General features: G+C 43.8%; 1 protein-coding gene across 2 annotated transcripts in view; it reads left to right on the top strand.

The window, feature by feature from the left end:
- Positions 1-14,172, top strand: part of LOC110519585 (small G protein signaling modulator 2) — a 233,537-nt gene that overhangs the window by 138,753 nt on the left and 80,612 nt on the right. For both annotated transcript variants that reach the window (XM_036965645.1, XM_036965644.1), the window contains exons 4-6: positions 9,848-10,021; positions 10,773-10,840; positions 11,290-11,438. In XM_036965645.1, coding sequence (XP_036821540.1) covers positions 9,848-10,021; positions 10,773-10,840; positions 11,290-11,438 — 391 coding nt within the window. The remainder of the gene's footprint in view (positions 1-9,847; positions 10,022-10,772; positions 10,841-11,289; positions 11,439-14,172) is intronic.

Genomic DNA, 14,172 nt, shown 5'->3' with positions numbered 1-14,172 from the left:
AGACAGTCTCCCCTGTCATCTGCCATAACACTGGTAGTATCTCCCAAACAGTCTCCCTGGCAGTATCTCCCAGACAGTCTCCCTGGCAGTATCTCCCAGACAGTCTCCCTGGCAGTATCTCCCAGACAGTCTCCCTGGCAGTATCTCCCAGACAGTCTCCCTGGCAGTATCTCCCAGACAGTCTCCCTGACAGTATCTCCCAGACAGTCTCCCCTGTCAGCTGTTATAACACTGGAGGTACAGTGGAAAGAGAAAGTATGTGAACCCTTTGGAATTACCTGGATTTCTGAATAAATTGGTTATAAAATGTGATCTGATCTTCATCTAAGTAACAACAACAGACAAACACAGACTGCTTAAACTAATAACACACAAACAATGATACGTTTTCATGTCTTTATTGAACACACTCTGTAAACAATGGCCAGGAGGAATTTTGGACCATTTCTCTTGACTGATTCAGTTCAGCAATATTCTTGGGATGTCTGGTGTGAACTGCTTTCTCGAGGTCATACCAACGCTTCTCAATGGGGTTGAGGTCAGGACTCTGACTGGGCCACTCCAGAAGGCGTATTTTCTTCGGTTGAAGCCATTCTGATTGTTACTTCTGTGTTTTGGGTCGTTGTCCTGTTGCGTCACCCAACTTCTGTTGAGCTTCAATTGGCGGACAGATTGTGCTCCGGCATGCATCTTTACAGGACGGCCACTCCCAGGGAGAGTAGCAACAGTGCTGAACTTTCTCCATTTACAGACAATGTGTCTTACTGTGGACTGATGAACATCAAGGCTTTTAGAGATACTGTTACCCTTTCTGCAAGTGTCAGGAGAATTCTATACTCCTGTTCATTTACCCATTAAATTATGTTACCCGTAGTCTGTTATATCAGGGTTTGTAAGATACTGATAGAAATGAAAACAGACAGAGGTCCAGTCAACCAAAGTTAAACGTATATTCACGGGAACGTTCTGACGTGTACAGTACAGGACCTTCAATTTATTGCGACACACATACTTCCACACCAACCATCAAATCCGCCCACCAATAGAGCCTAGGGGAGTAAGTGAGAATAGTGTCTTCCTACCCTCCCCTAAGATAAGGAGAGACCTGGGACTGGGAAGTTCTCAGTGTCCCAGCCAAGGTCGCCCGGGATCTGGCTCAGACAGATAGTCTGTTCTCAGAACACTAGACACATTGTTCCCAAAACGTTGATTCTGACTAAAACCACACACAGTATTATAATATAATCATCGAATGAGTTTAACACTTACACACATGTGTTATAATAATCTAATGGTTCAAATTAAGTTCATACAATCACATGGTATCAGACCTATGGTTTCATACGATCACATGGTGTCAGACCTATGGTTTCATACGATCACATGGTATCAGACCTATGGTTTCATACGATCACATGGTGTCAGACCTATGGTTTCATACAATCACATGGTGTCAGACCTATGGTTTCATACGATCACATGGTATCAGACCTATGGTTTCATACGATCACATGGTGTCAGACCTATGGTTTCATACAATCACATGGTGTCAGACCTATGGTTTCATACGATCACATGGTATCAGACCTATGGTTTCATACGATCACATGGTATCAGACCTATGGTTTCATACGATCACATGGTATCAGACCTATGGTTTCATACGATCACATGGTATCAGACCTATGGTTTCATACGATCACATGGTATCAGACCTATGGTTTCATACGATCACATGGTATCAGACCTATGGTTTCATACGATCACATGGTATCAGACCTATGGTTTCATACGATCACATGGTATCAGACCTATGGTTTCATACGATCACATGGTATCAGACCTATGGTTTCATACGATCACATGGTATCAGACCTATGGTTTCATACGATCACATGGTATCAGACCTATGGTTTCATACGATCACATGGTGTCAGACCTATGGTTTCATACGATCACATGGTATCAGACCTATGGTTTCATACGATCACATGGTATCAGACCTATGGTTTCATACTATCACATGGTATCAGACCTATGGTTTCATACGATCACATGGTATCAGACCTATGGTTTCATACGATCACATGGTATCAGACCTATGGTTTCATACGATCACATGGTATCAGACCTATGGTTTCATACGATCACATGGTATCAGACCTATGGTTTCATACGATCACATGGTGTCAGACCTATGGTTTCATACGATCACATGGTATCAGACCTATGGTTTCATACGATCACATGGTATCAGACCTATGGTTTCATACGATCACATGGTGTCAGACCTATGGTTTCATACGATCACATGGTATCAGACCTATGGTTTCATACGATCACATGGTATCAGACCTATGGTTTCATACTATCACATGGTATCAGACCTATGGTTTCATACGATCACATGGTATCAGACCTATGGTTTCATACGATCACATGGTATCAGACCTATGGTTTCATACGATCACATGGTATCAGACCTATGGTTTCATACGATCACATGGTATCAGACCTATGGTTTCAGGACTGTAACATTCTAATAATTTATTAAAACACATTTCCTTATCAGCAAGTCAACAATTCTTAGGTCTTCTGAGATGTCTTTTGTTCGAGGCATGGTTCACATCAGGTAATGCTTCTTGTGAATAGCGAACTCTAATGTTGTGAGTGTGTTTTATAGGGCAGGGCAGCTCTTACCAACATCTCCAATCTCGTCTCAATGATTGAACTCCAGGTTAGCTTACTCCTGACTCCAATTAGCTTTTGGAGAAGTCATTAGCCTTGGGGTTCACATACTTTTTCCAACCTACACTGTGAATGTTTAAATGATGTATTCAATATAGACAAGAAAAAGACAATAATTGATGTGTTATTAGTTTAAGAACACTTGGATATAGGGGGCGCTATTTTAATTATTGGATGAAAAACGTTCCTGTTTTAAACAAGATATTTTGTCACGAAAAGATGCTCGACTATGCATATAATTGACAGCTTTGGAAAGAAAACACTCGGACGTTTCCAAAACTGCAAAGATATTGTCTGTGAGTGCCACAGAACTGATGTTACAGGCGAAACCCAGATAAAGATCCAGTCAGGAAGTGCCGCATTTTTTTAAACAGCCTCATGCCAATGACTCCTTATATGGCTGTGAAGCAGCTAGGAGTCAGCTTATGTTTTCCACGTTTTCCCTAAGGTGTCTGCAGCATTGTGACGTCTTTTTAGGCATTTCCATTGGAGAATGGCTGTAAGAGACCATATAGGGCGAGTGGACGCATGGTGTCTCCCGGAGAAAACGTTGCGTAAAATACTGAGGTAGCCATTTTTCCAATCGTTTATTATGAGAAACCAACTGCCTCCACGGATATATTATTGAATACATATGTTAAAAACACCTTGAGGATGGATCGTGTTTCTGTCGATATTATGGAGCAAATTTTGAAAAAAGTTTGCCGTTATAGTTGAAGTATTTTCGGACGATTTCTCTGCCAAGCAGGATGAACAAACGTGACGTTTTTCGCCTCCAAAAATAATATTTTGGGAAAAAAGGAACATTTGCTATCTAACTGGGAGTCTCCTGAGTGAAAACATCCGAAGTTCTTCAAAGGTAAATTATTTAATTTGGTTGTTTTTCTTATTTTTGTGAAAATGTTGCCTGCTGCCAGCAGAGCCTAGCATAGCATTATGCCATGATAAACTTACACAAATGCTTGTCTAGCGTTGGCTGTAACGCATATTTTGAAAATCTGAGATGACAGTGTTGTTAACAAAAGGCTAAGCTTGTGTTTCAATATATTTATTTCATTTCATTTGCGATTTTCATGAATAGGAAACGTTGCGTTATGGTAATGAGCTTGAGGCTATGATTACGCTCCCGGATACGGGATTGCTCGTCGCTAGAGGTTAAGAACATCCAGATCATTCCAAAGGGTTCACATACTTTTTCACATACTTTTTCTTGCCACTGTAGTTTCCTATGGGCCGTGGTCAAAAGCAGTGCACTATACACTATAGAGGGAATAGGGTAACATGTGAGGTCCACCCCAAACCTTTCAGATGGGTAATTTCCCCATGGCAGCATTCTCTGCCCCCCCCCACCACCAAGACAACAACCCAATCCTAGAGCCATTGATGTCGCAGGTCTTCACAAATTCCAAATGTCATCAAATGTCAACATGCACCGGAGATGACGGTAGATTAATGTACGATACGATTTCTATTTGTCTCCGACAAACAAATTAACATGAGGAATACGCCGCCATGATGACAGGGTTTTGTATCTAAGACGTGTGTGTGTGTGTGTGTGTGCTCTGAAATTTGTAATTTAGCGTCAGGCTTGAATGGCACCCCGTCAATTCCTATATAGAATCAAGCTCCATCACTGTCTCAGGAAGCTTTAGAGGAAGAGGAAGAGGATATGAAAGTATACTCTTGAAGCACACTCTTCACACTGGTCACCCACTATAGGCTGCTTCCCAAATGGAAGCCTTTCCCCTCAATTCAGTGCTTTACTTTAGAAGGCCAGCATTCCGGAGTCGCCTCTTCACTGTTGACGTTGAGACTGGACAGAGGAACTCTGCCTAGAAGACCAGCATCCTGGAGTCACCTCTTCACTGTTGACGTTGAGACTGGACAGAGGAACTCTGCCTAGAAGGCCAGCATTCCGGAGTCGCCTCTTCACTGTTGACGTTGAGACTGGACAGAGGAACTCTGCCTAGAAGGACAGCATCCTGGAGTCACCTCTTCACTGTTGACGTTGAGACTGGACAGAGGAACTCTGCCTAGAAGGTCAGCATCCCGGAGTCGCCTCTTCACTGTTGACGTTGAGACTGGACAGAGGAACTCTGCCTAGAAGGTCAGCATCCCGGAGTCGCCTCTTCACTGTTGACGTTGAGACTGGACAGAGGAACTCTGCCTAGAAGACCAGCATCCCGGAGTCGCCTCTTCACTGTTGACGTTGAGACTGGACAGAGGAACTCTGCCTAGAAGGCCAGTATCCCGGAGTCGCCTCTTCAATGTTGACGTTGAGACTGGACAGAGGAACTCTGCCTAGAAGGCCAGCATCCCAGAGTCGCCTCTTCATTGTTGACATTGAGACGGGTGTTTTTCAGGGTACTATTTCATGAAGCTGCCAGTTGTAACTTGTGAGGCGTCTGTTTCTCAAACTAGACACTAATGTACTTGTCCTCTTGCTCAGTTGTGCACCGGGGCCTCCCACTCCTCTTTCTATTCTGGTTAGAGACGGTGTGCGCTGTTCTGTGAAGGGAGTAGTACACAGCGTTGTACGAGATCTTCAGTTTCTTGGCAATTTCTCACATGGAATAGCCTTCATTTCTCAGAACAAGGATAGACCGACGAGTTTCAGGAGAGTGTTATTTTGTTTCTGGCCATTTTGAGCCTGTAATCGAACCCACAAAGGTTGATGCTCCAGATACTCAACTAGTCTAAAGAAGGCCAGTTTTATTGCTTATTTAATCAGGATAACAGTTTACAGCTGTGCTAACATCATTGCATAAGGGTTTTCTAATGATCAATTAGCTAACACAATGTGCCAATGGAACACAGGAGTGATGGTTGCTGATAATGGGCCTCGGTACGCATCCCATTAAAAATCAGCCGTTTCCAGCTACAATAGTCATTTAAAACATTAACAATGTCTACACTGTATTTCTGATCAATTTGATGTTATTTTAAATGGACAAAAAACAAAGTGATTTTCTTTAAAAAAAACAAAAAAACAAGGACATTTATGAGTGACCCCAAACTTTTGAACGGTAGTGTGTGTTTATGTAAGGAAAAGGGGGCCATTTGGGACACAGCCGTGCTTTGGCTCTACATGCTTTCAGATGGCAGATCTGGTGAACAGACACAATACTAACTAATACAAGGGATGCATGTATTTCAGTGTGTGTGTATGAGAGAGAGAGAGCGAGAGAGAGTGTGTTTCTGTGTGTGTGTATGAGAGAGAGAGAGTGAGAGAGAGAGTGTGTTTCTGTGTGTGTATGAGAGCGAGAGAGGACGAGAGGGAGTGTGTTTCTGTGTGTGTGCAAGAGAGAGAGAGAGCGAGAGAGAGTGTGTTTCTGTGTGTGTGTATGAGAGAGAGAGAGCGAGAGAGAGAGTGTGTTTCTGTGTGTGTGTATGAGAGAGAGAGAGAGCGAGAGAGGACGAGAGAGAGTGAGTTTCTGTGTGTGTGCATGAGAGAGAGAGAGCGAGAGAGAGAGTGTGTTTCTGTGTGTGTGCATGAGAGAGAGAGAGCGAGAGAGAGAGTGTGTTTCTGTGTGTGTGTATGAGAGAGCGAGAGAGAGCGAGAGAGAGAGTGTGTTTCTGTGTGTGTGTATGAAAGAGAGAGAGCGAGAGAGAGAGTGTGTTTCTGTGTTTGTGTATGAGAGAGCGAGAGAGGACGAGAGAGAGAGTGTTTATGTGTGTGTGTATGAGAGAGAGAGCGAGAGAGGGTGAGAGAGAGAGTGTGTTTCTGTGCGTGGCAGGCTGAAGAGGCTGAGGGTGAGTGCATCGTGACTGGGTGGTGCTTTGAGTGGGCGTAGGGGAGTAGGGTGGCGGTGGAAGTCGTGTGGTGTGTGTGTATATGTGAGAGTGTTGAGCTACGATGTGGGAGCAGATACAACTCTGTTAGACGTTTCTTCTATATTATAAAACCGCTGAGAATATCAATCAACGCAGGAAAGAAAGAGGAAGAGATAGCAAAACAAAAAGAGAGAGATGGCAAAACAAAAAGAGAGAGAGAGAGATAGCAAAACAAAGACAGAGAGAGAGAGAGAGAGAGATAGCAAAACAGAGACAGAGAGAGAGAGAGAGAGAGATAGCAAAACAGAGACAGAGAGAGAGAGAGAGAGAGATAGCAAAACAGAGACAGAGAGAGATAGCAAAACAGAGACAGAGAGAGAGAGAGAGATAGCAAAACAAAGACAGAGAGATAGCAAAACAGAGACAGAGAGAGAGAGAGAGAGATAGCAAAACAGAGACAGAGAGATAGCAAAACAGAGACAGAGAGAGAGAGAGAGAGAGATAGCAAAACAGAGACAGAGAGATAGCAAAACAGAGACAGAGAGAGAGAGAGATAGCAAAACAGAGACAGAGAGAGAGAGAGAGAGAGATAGCAAAACAGAGACAGAGAGATAGCAAAACAGAGACAGAGACAGAGAGATAGCAAAACAAAAAGAGAAAGATAGCAAAACAAAGACAGAGAGAGAGAGAGAGAGAGATAGCAAAACAAAGACAGAGAGAGAGAGAGAGAGAGATAGCAAAACAGAGACAGAGAGATAGCAAAACAGAGACAGAGAGAGAGAGATAGCAAAACAAAAAGAGAGAGATAGCAAAACAAAGACAGAGAGAGAGAGAGAGAGAGATAGCAAAACAAAGACAGAGAGAGAGAGAGAGAGAGATAGCAAAACAAAGACAGAGAGAGAGAGAGAGAGAGAGAGATAGCAAAACAGAGACAGAGAGAGAGAGAGAGATAGCAAAACAAAGACAGAGAGAGAGAGAGAGAGAGAGAGATAGCAAAACAAAGACAGAGAGAGAGAGAGAGAGAGATAGCAAAACAAAGACAGAGAGAGAGAGAGAGAGAGATAGCAAAACAAAGACAGAGAGAGAGAGAGAGAGATAGCAAAACAAAGACAGAGAGAGAGAGAGATAGCAAAACAAAAAGAGAGAGATAGCAAAACAAAGACAGAGAGAGAGAGAGAGGAAAGAGATGAACAGAGAGAGAGAGAGAGAATCGGAAAGGAGAGAATGAAGACACGATGATATGAAAAGACAGGAAGGGAGATAGAAGAATAGAAGTAGAACAGAATTTCAAAGTAGACTTCCACCTCCACTCTGCTCGACTCGTGGATAACTCAGGTAAACAACGATAAACAACGGCAACTTCTGCATTAACTCACACTGCACTGTATACACAAAGAGGTCTAGGCTGTCAATGTCTGTTCCAGTCATGATTACATTATTGACATTTAATTCGCTTTCTCTTTGTTGCTTTTGTTCTGCATACTACATTACTGCCTCTTCAATTTTATGACTGCCTAATTTCAAAGATGAAAGCTTGTAATGCGATTTTCCCCTCTCATTCCCTCTCTCAAACGTGCACCTCTTGGTGTCCCCCAGGATAGAGTTTGTAAAAAGCTGCATTAGGGCCTAATAGAGTCGTCTGAGTGGTATCTTTGATGTTGTTCGTTAGGGCTGGGAATTTGCGCAGGGGGACCTACGATTTCATCACCATACTTTGGTGCCGACACGATATTTATTCTCACGATTCTATATGTATTACGAGTTTGATACTGGGATTTTATTGCGTGTGTCTGCTGCAGAGAGACAGGAGAAAATGAGTTTTGATCAGTCATGGAAATATAAAAAGTGCTGAAAATATGTTTGTTTATGCTAAAGAAGATGGAGAACAAGCTATAAGATAAAAAAAGGTTTTGGCATAGGTACAGACTACTTAAACTAGCTGACGCTACCTAGCAACATAAATATAATATCATCCAAAAATATATCGAGCTATGTAACTGTATGGACCCCCTGGTCCCTCCCTCACCATTGGTAATTGATCCTGCCTGAGTCTTTCATGGGAGACTTTTGATATCCCCCTTTGAATCAGATGTAGGAGAAAAGCATGCAGACGTTTAAAAAAAGAAAGATATGCTACTTAGCGTTTTATCTAGAAAATGTCTGCCACGACTAGCGAAAGATGACGAGGTGGAGACCGTACCATAGCCGTCATGACTATCCTTCCCCTTTTAAATGCAGTCAAGTGTATCCATCTCCTAGTCTGCTCTACCAAGAGGAAGACACACGACAAGACAAATCAGTCTGCTCAGAGATCCGAATAGCATACATTCTACTCTACAGTAGGGTTGCAAAATTCCTGGAATGTTTCAGAAATTCCCAGGTTTTCCAGAAATCTTGGTTGGAGGATTTCCTGGTTCCCTCCTACTTCCTTTAATCTTCCAACTGGGATTTCCTGGTTCCCTCCTACTTCCTTTAATCTTCCAACCGGGATTTCCTGGTTCCCTCCTACTTCCTCTAATCTTCCAACTGGGATTTCCTGGTTCCCTCCTACTTCCTTTAATCTTCCAAACGGGATTTCCTGGTTCCCTCCTACTTCCTTTAATCTTCCAAACGGGATTTCCTGGTTCCCTCCTACTTCCTTTAATCTTCAAACCGGGATTTCCTGGTTCCCTCCTACTTCCTCTAATCTTCCAACTGGGATTTCCTGGTTCCCTCCTACTTCCTTTAATCTTCCAACTGGGATTTCCTGGTTCCCTCCTACTTCCTTTAATCTTCCAAACGGGATTTCCTGGTTCCCTCCTACTTCCTTTAATCTTCCAAACGGGATTTCCTGGTTCCCTCCTACTTCCTTTAATCTTCAAACCGGGATTTCCTGTTTCCCTCCTACTTCCTTTAATCTTCAAACCGGGATTTCCTGGTTCCCTCCTACTTCCTTTAATCTTCCAAACGGGATTTCCTGGTTCCCTCCTACTTCCTTTAATCTTCCAACTGGGATTTCCTGGTTCCCTCCTACTTCCTCTAATCTTCCAACTGGGATTTCCTGGTTCCCTCCTACTTCCTCTAATCTTCCAAACAGGATTTATGGATTCCCACCTTACAGCAATACCAACCTTACCTGAGATCATCTGTCAAAAAGCCTAACCTCTCTACCCCTAACCCCTACCTCGAACCCTAACCCCTACCTCGAACCCTAACCCCTACCTCTACCCCTACCTCTACCCCTAACCCCTAACCCCTACCTCGAACCCTAACCCCTACCTCAAACCCTAAGCCCTACCTCAAACCCTAACCCTGTCATTTACTGACCTTTGCCCTTCGCCCCTAGAACCCAGAGGACCCAGAGTGTGGGTCAGGAGCCCCTGAAGAGGCAGGGGTCGTCGTCTGCAGGTCGCGCCCCCCAGCCCCTCTCCGCTCAGGCCATCAAGCACATCTGGGTTCGCACCGCCCTCTTCGAGAAGGTCCTGGACAAGATCGTACAGTACATCGTGGATAACTCCAGGTAAGAAATGAAAAGGAAACTTCTGCATTAACTTACACTGCAAAGAGCTGTAGTTTATCAATGTCTGCTCCATTCATGGTTACATTATTTTAAAATTAAATTAGCTTTCTCCCTGTTGCTTTCGTTCTGCACTCTACATTACTGCTTCTAATTTCATTCACTGTTTTCTCCTACATTAGGCCTAATGGAGTGTTTCTCATGTTGGACTCACTGCTCTTTTGTTGTTTCTCTACGGTGTGTGTGTGTGTGTGCGTGTGCGTGCGTGTGCGTGCGCGTGCGTGTGCGTGTGTGTGTGTGTGTGTTGTCTCTACAGTAAGTACTATGAGAGGGAGTCTCTGATGTGTGTGTGTGTGTGTGTGTGTGTGTGTGTTGTCTCTACAGTAAGTACTATGAGAGGGAGTCTCTGATATGTGTGTGTGTGTGTGTGTTGTCTCTACAGTAAGTACTATGAGAGGGAGTCTCTGATGTGTGTGTTGTCTCTACAGTAAGTACTATGAGAGGGAGTCTCTGATGTGTGTGTGTGTGTGTGTGTGTGTGTTGTCTCTACAGTAAGTACTATGACAGGGAGTCTCTGATGTGTGTGTGTGTGTGTTGTCTCTACAGTAAGTACTATGAGAGGGAGTCTCTGATGTGTGTGTGTGTTGTCTCTACAGTAAGTACTATGAGAGGGAGTCTCTGATGTGTGTGTGTGTTGTCTCTACAGTAAGTACTATGAGAGGGAGTCTCTGATGTGTGTGTGTTGTCTCTACAGTAAGTACTATGAGAGGGAGTCTCTGATGCATGACACAGTGTTTGGACCCATCCTGGCATGTCTACTGGGTAAGTTTGACTACGAGCTGTTATAAAAAATGCTACATTCGTTTGTTAAAATGATACATTGGGATGCTATAATGCCCCTATGGAGTGTTATAATGCTACATTGGGTTGTTATAATGCTGCATTCAGGTGACACAAAAGCACATACTGTAGATGCTCTTTTTTGCTTATATTTACTCTCTCCCTCCCTCATTCTGCCCCTCTTTTACCCCCTCCCTCCTCTCCCCCTCCCTCTCCCCCTTCCCCCCCTCCCCATTTCTCTCCCCCCCACACCTCCCCCTCCCTCTCTCCCCCTCTCTCCCCCTCCCTCTCCCCCTCTCCCTCCCACTTTCTTCTCCCTCCCTCTACCCCTACACCTCCCTCTCCCCCCCCTCTCCCCTCCCTCTCCCCTCCCCCCTCCCCCTCCCACTTTCTTCCCCCTCTCCCCTCCCTCCTCCCTCTCCCTCCTCCAGTGGGTCCCTGTGCTCTGGAGTACACTAAGCTGAAGACGTCCGACCACTTCTGGACGGACCCGTCGGCCAACGAGTTGGTCCAGCGCCACCGGATCCACGGGGCCCACCGGGGCCAGGACGCTTCCCCCAGCAGGAGGCCCGCTCTGGGGGTGAGAGAGGCTGGGTCCCTTGGGGGGGGGGGGGGGGGGGGGCAGGGAATAAATGGGGGGCACTTACTGGAGTCGATCAATACAGTACAATACATTCTGTGAGGATTCAACGAGTAGCTATGGCAATAATCATTTCCTGTATAGTTCTTTAACCAGGATAGTCCACACCAGTTGTTTTACCCACCTGGTAGTAGCTTCTCAGAAGGGGTTAGACAATAGGGCTAAGTAACTACAGGGTTATTGGTTCAAATCCCCGGTGGGTAAAGAACCCAGTCAGTTTCAATCATGGTCATATGGGCTGCGTTGCGTATCAAATGACACCCTATTCCGTATATAGTGCACTACTGTTGACCAGGGCCCGAAGGGTACCAGTCACATCCTGTTAAAGGTCCCCACAGCACTTCCCTGGGTTGCTCCTCTTTTCAGCTAGCTGCAATAAACACTCACACTGGACAGTTTTATTTCTACATTCAAAGACTCAATCATAGACACTTTCACTGACACTTGTGGCTGCATCGCGTGATGTGTTTTGTCTCTACCATTTTGTCTTTTGTGAAGTTGTTTATGTCCAACAATGTTTGTGCTGCTACCATGTAGTGCTGTTGTCATGTTGTGGAATCTCTCTTTATGTAGTGTTGTGGAGTCTCTATGTAGTGCTGTTGTCATGTTGTGGAATCTCTCTTTATGTAGTGTTGTGGAGTCTCTATGTAGTGTCTCTCTCTATGTAGTGTTGTGGAGTCTCTATGTAGTGCTGTTGTCATGTTGTGGAATCTCTCTTTATGTAGTGTTGTGGAGTCTCTATGTAGTGCTGTTGTCATGTTGTGGAATCTCTCTTTATGTAGTGTTGTGGAGTCTCTATGTAGTGCTGTTGTCATGTTGTGGAATCTCTCTTTATGTAGTGTTGTGGAGTCTCTATGTAGTGTCTCTCTCTATGTAGTGTTGTGGAGTCTCTATGTTGTGCTGTTGTCATGTTGTGGAATCTCTCTTTATGTAGTGTTGTGGAGTCTCTATGTAGTGCTGTTGTCATGTTGTGGAATCTCTCTTTATGTAGTGTTGTGGAGTCTCTATGTAGTGTCTCTCTCTATGTAGTGTTGTGGAGTCTCTATGTAGTGTTGTTGTCATGTTGTGGAATCTCTCTTTATGTAGTGTTGTGGAGTCTCTATGTAGTGCTGTTGTCATGTTGTGGAATCTCTCTTTATGTAGTGTTGTGGAGTCTCTATGTAGTGTTGTTGTCATGTTGTGGAATCTCTCTTTATGTAGTGTTGTGGAGTCTCTATGTAGTGCTGTTGTCATGTTGTGGAATCTCTCTTTATGTAGTGTTGTGGAGCCTCTATGTAGTGTTGTTGTCATGTTGTGGAATCTCTCTTTATGTAGTGTTGTGGAGTCTCTATGTAGTGCTGTTGTCATGTTGTGGAATCTCTCTTTATGTAGTGTTGTGGAGTCTCTATGTAGTGTCTCTCTCTATGTAGTGTTGTGGAGTCTCTATGTAGTGCTGTTGTCATGTTGTGGAATCTCTCTTTATGTAGTGTTGTGGAGTCTCTATGTGGTGTCTCTCTCTATGTAGTGTTGTGGAGTCTCTATGTAGTGCTGTTGTCATGTTGTGGAATCTCTCTTTATGTAGTGTTGTGGAGTCTCTATGTAGTGCTGTTGTCATGTTGTGGAATCTCTCTTTATGTAGTGTTGTGGAGTCTCTATGTAGTGTCTCTCTCTATGTAGTGTTGTGGAGTCTCTATGTAGTGTTGTTGTCATGTTGTGGAATCTCTCTTTATGTAGTGTTGTGGAGTCTCTATGTAGTGCTGTTGTCATGTTGTGGAATCTCTCTTTATGTAGTGTTGTGGAGTCTCTATGTAGTGCTGTTGTCATGTTGTGGAATTTCTCTTTATGTAGTGTTGTGGAGTCTATATGTAGTGTCTCTCTCTATGTAGTGTTGTGGAGTCTCTATGTTGTGCTGTTGTCATGTTGTGGAATCTCTCTTTATGTAGTGTTGTGGAGTCTCTATGTAGTGCTGTTGTCATGTTGTGGAATCTCTCTTTATGTAGTGTTGTGGAGTCTCTATGTAGTGTCTCTCTCTATGTAGTGTTGTGGAGTCTCTATGTAGTGTTGTTGTCATGTTGTGGAATCTCTCTTTATGTAGTGTTGTGGAGTCTCTATGTAGTGTTGTTGTCATGTTGTGGAATCTCTCTTTATGTAGTGTTGTGGAGTCTCTATGTAGTGCTGTTGTCATGTTGTGGAATCTCTCTTTATGTAGTGTTGTGGATTCTCTATGTAGTGTTGTTGTCATGTTGTGGAATCTCTCTTTATGTAGTGTTGTGGAGTCTATGTAGTGTTGTTGTCATGCTGTGGAATCTCTCTTTTGTAGTGTTGTGGAGTCTCTATGTAGTGTCTCTCTTTATGTAGTGTTGTGGAGTCTCTATGTAGTGTCTCTCTCTATGTAGTGTTGTGGAGTCTCTATGTAGTGTTGTAGTGTCTCTCTTTATGTAGTGTTGTGTAGTCTCTATGTAGTGTCTCTCTTTATGTAGTGTTGTGGAGTCTCTATGTAGTGTCTCTCTTTATGTAGTGTCTCTCTTTATGTAGTGTTGTAGTGTCTCTCTTTATGTAGTGTTGTGGAGTCTCTATGTAGTGTTGTAGTGTCTCTCTTAATGTAGTGTTGTGGAGTCTCTATGTAGTGTTGTGGAGTCTCTATGTAGTGTAGTGTTTCTAGCCTGTTTACATTTTCAATAACATAGACCTTTCT

The sequence above is a fragment of the Oncorhynchus mykiss genome, chromosome 27 (assembly GCF_013265735.2).
Source record: "Oncorhynchus mykiss isolate Arlee chromosome 27, USDA_OmykA_1.1, whole genome shotgun sequence".
Lineage (NCBI taxonomy): Eukaryota > Metazoa > Chordata > Actinopteri > Salmoniformes > Salmonidae > Oncorhynchus > Oncorhynchus mykiss.
The sequence above is the reverse complement of the archived record's forward strand: the minus strand, read 5'-3'. Positions and strand labels throughout refer to the sequence as shown.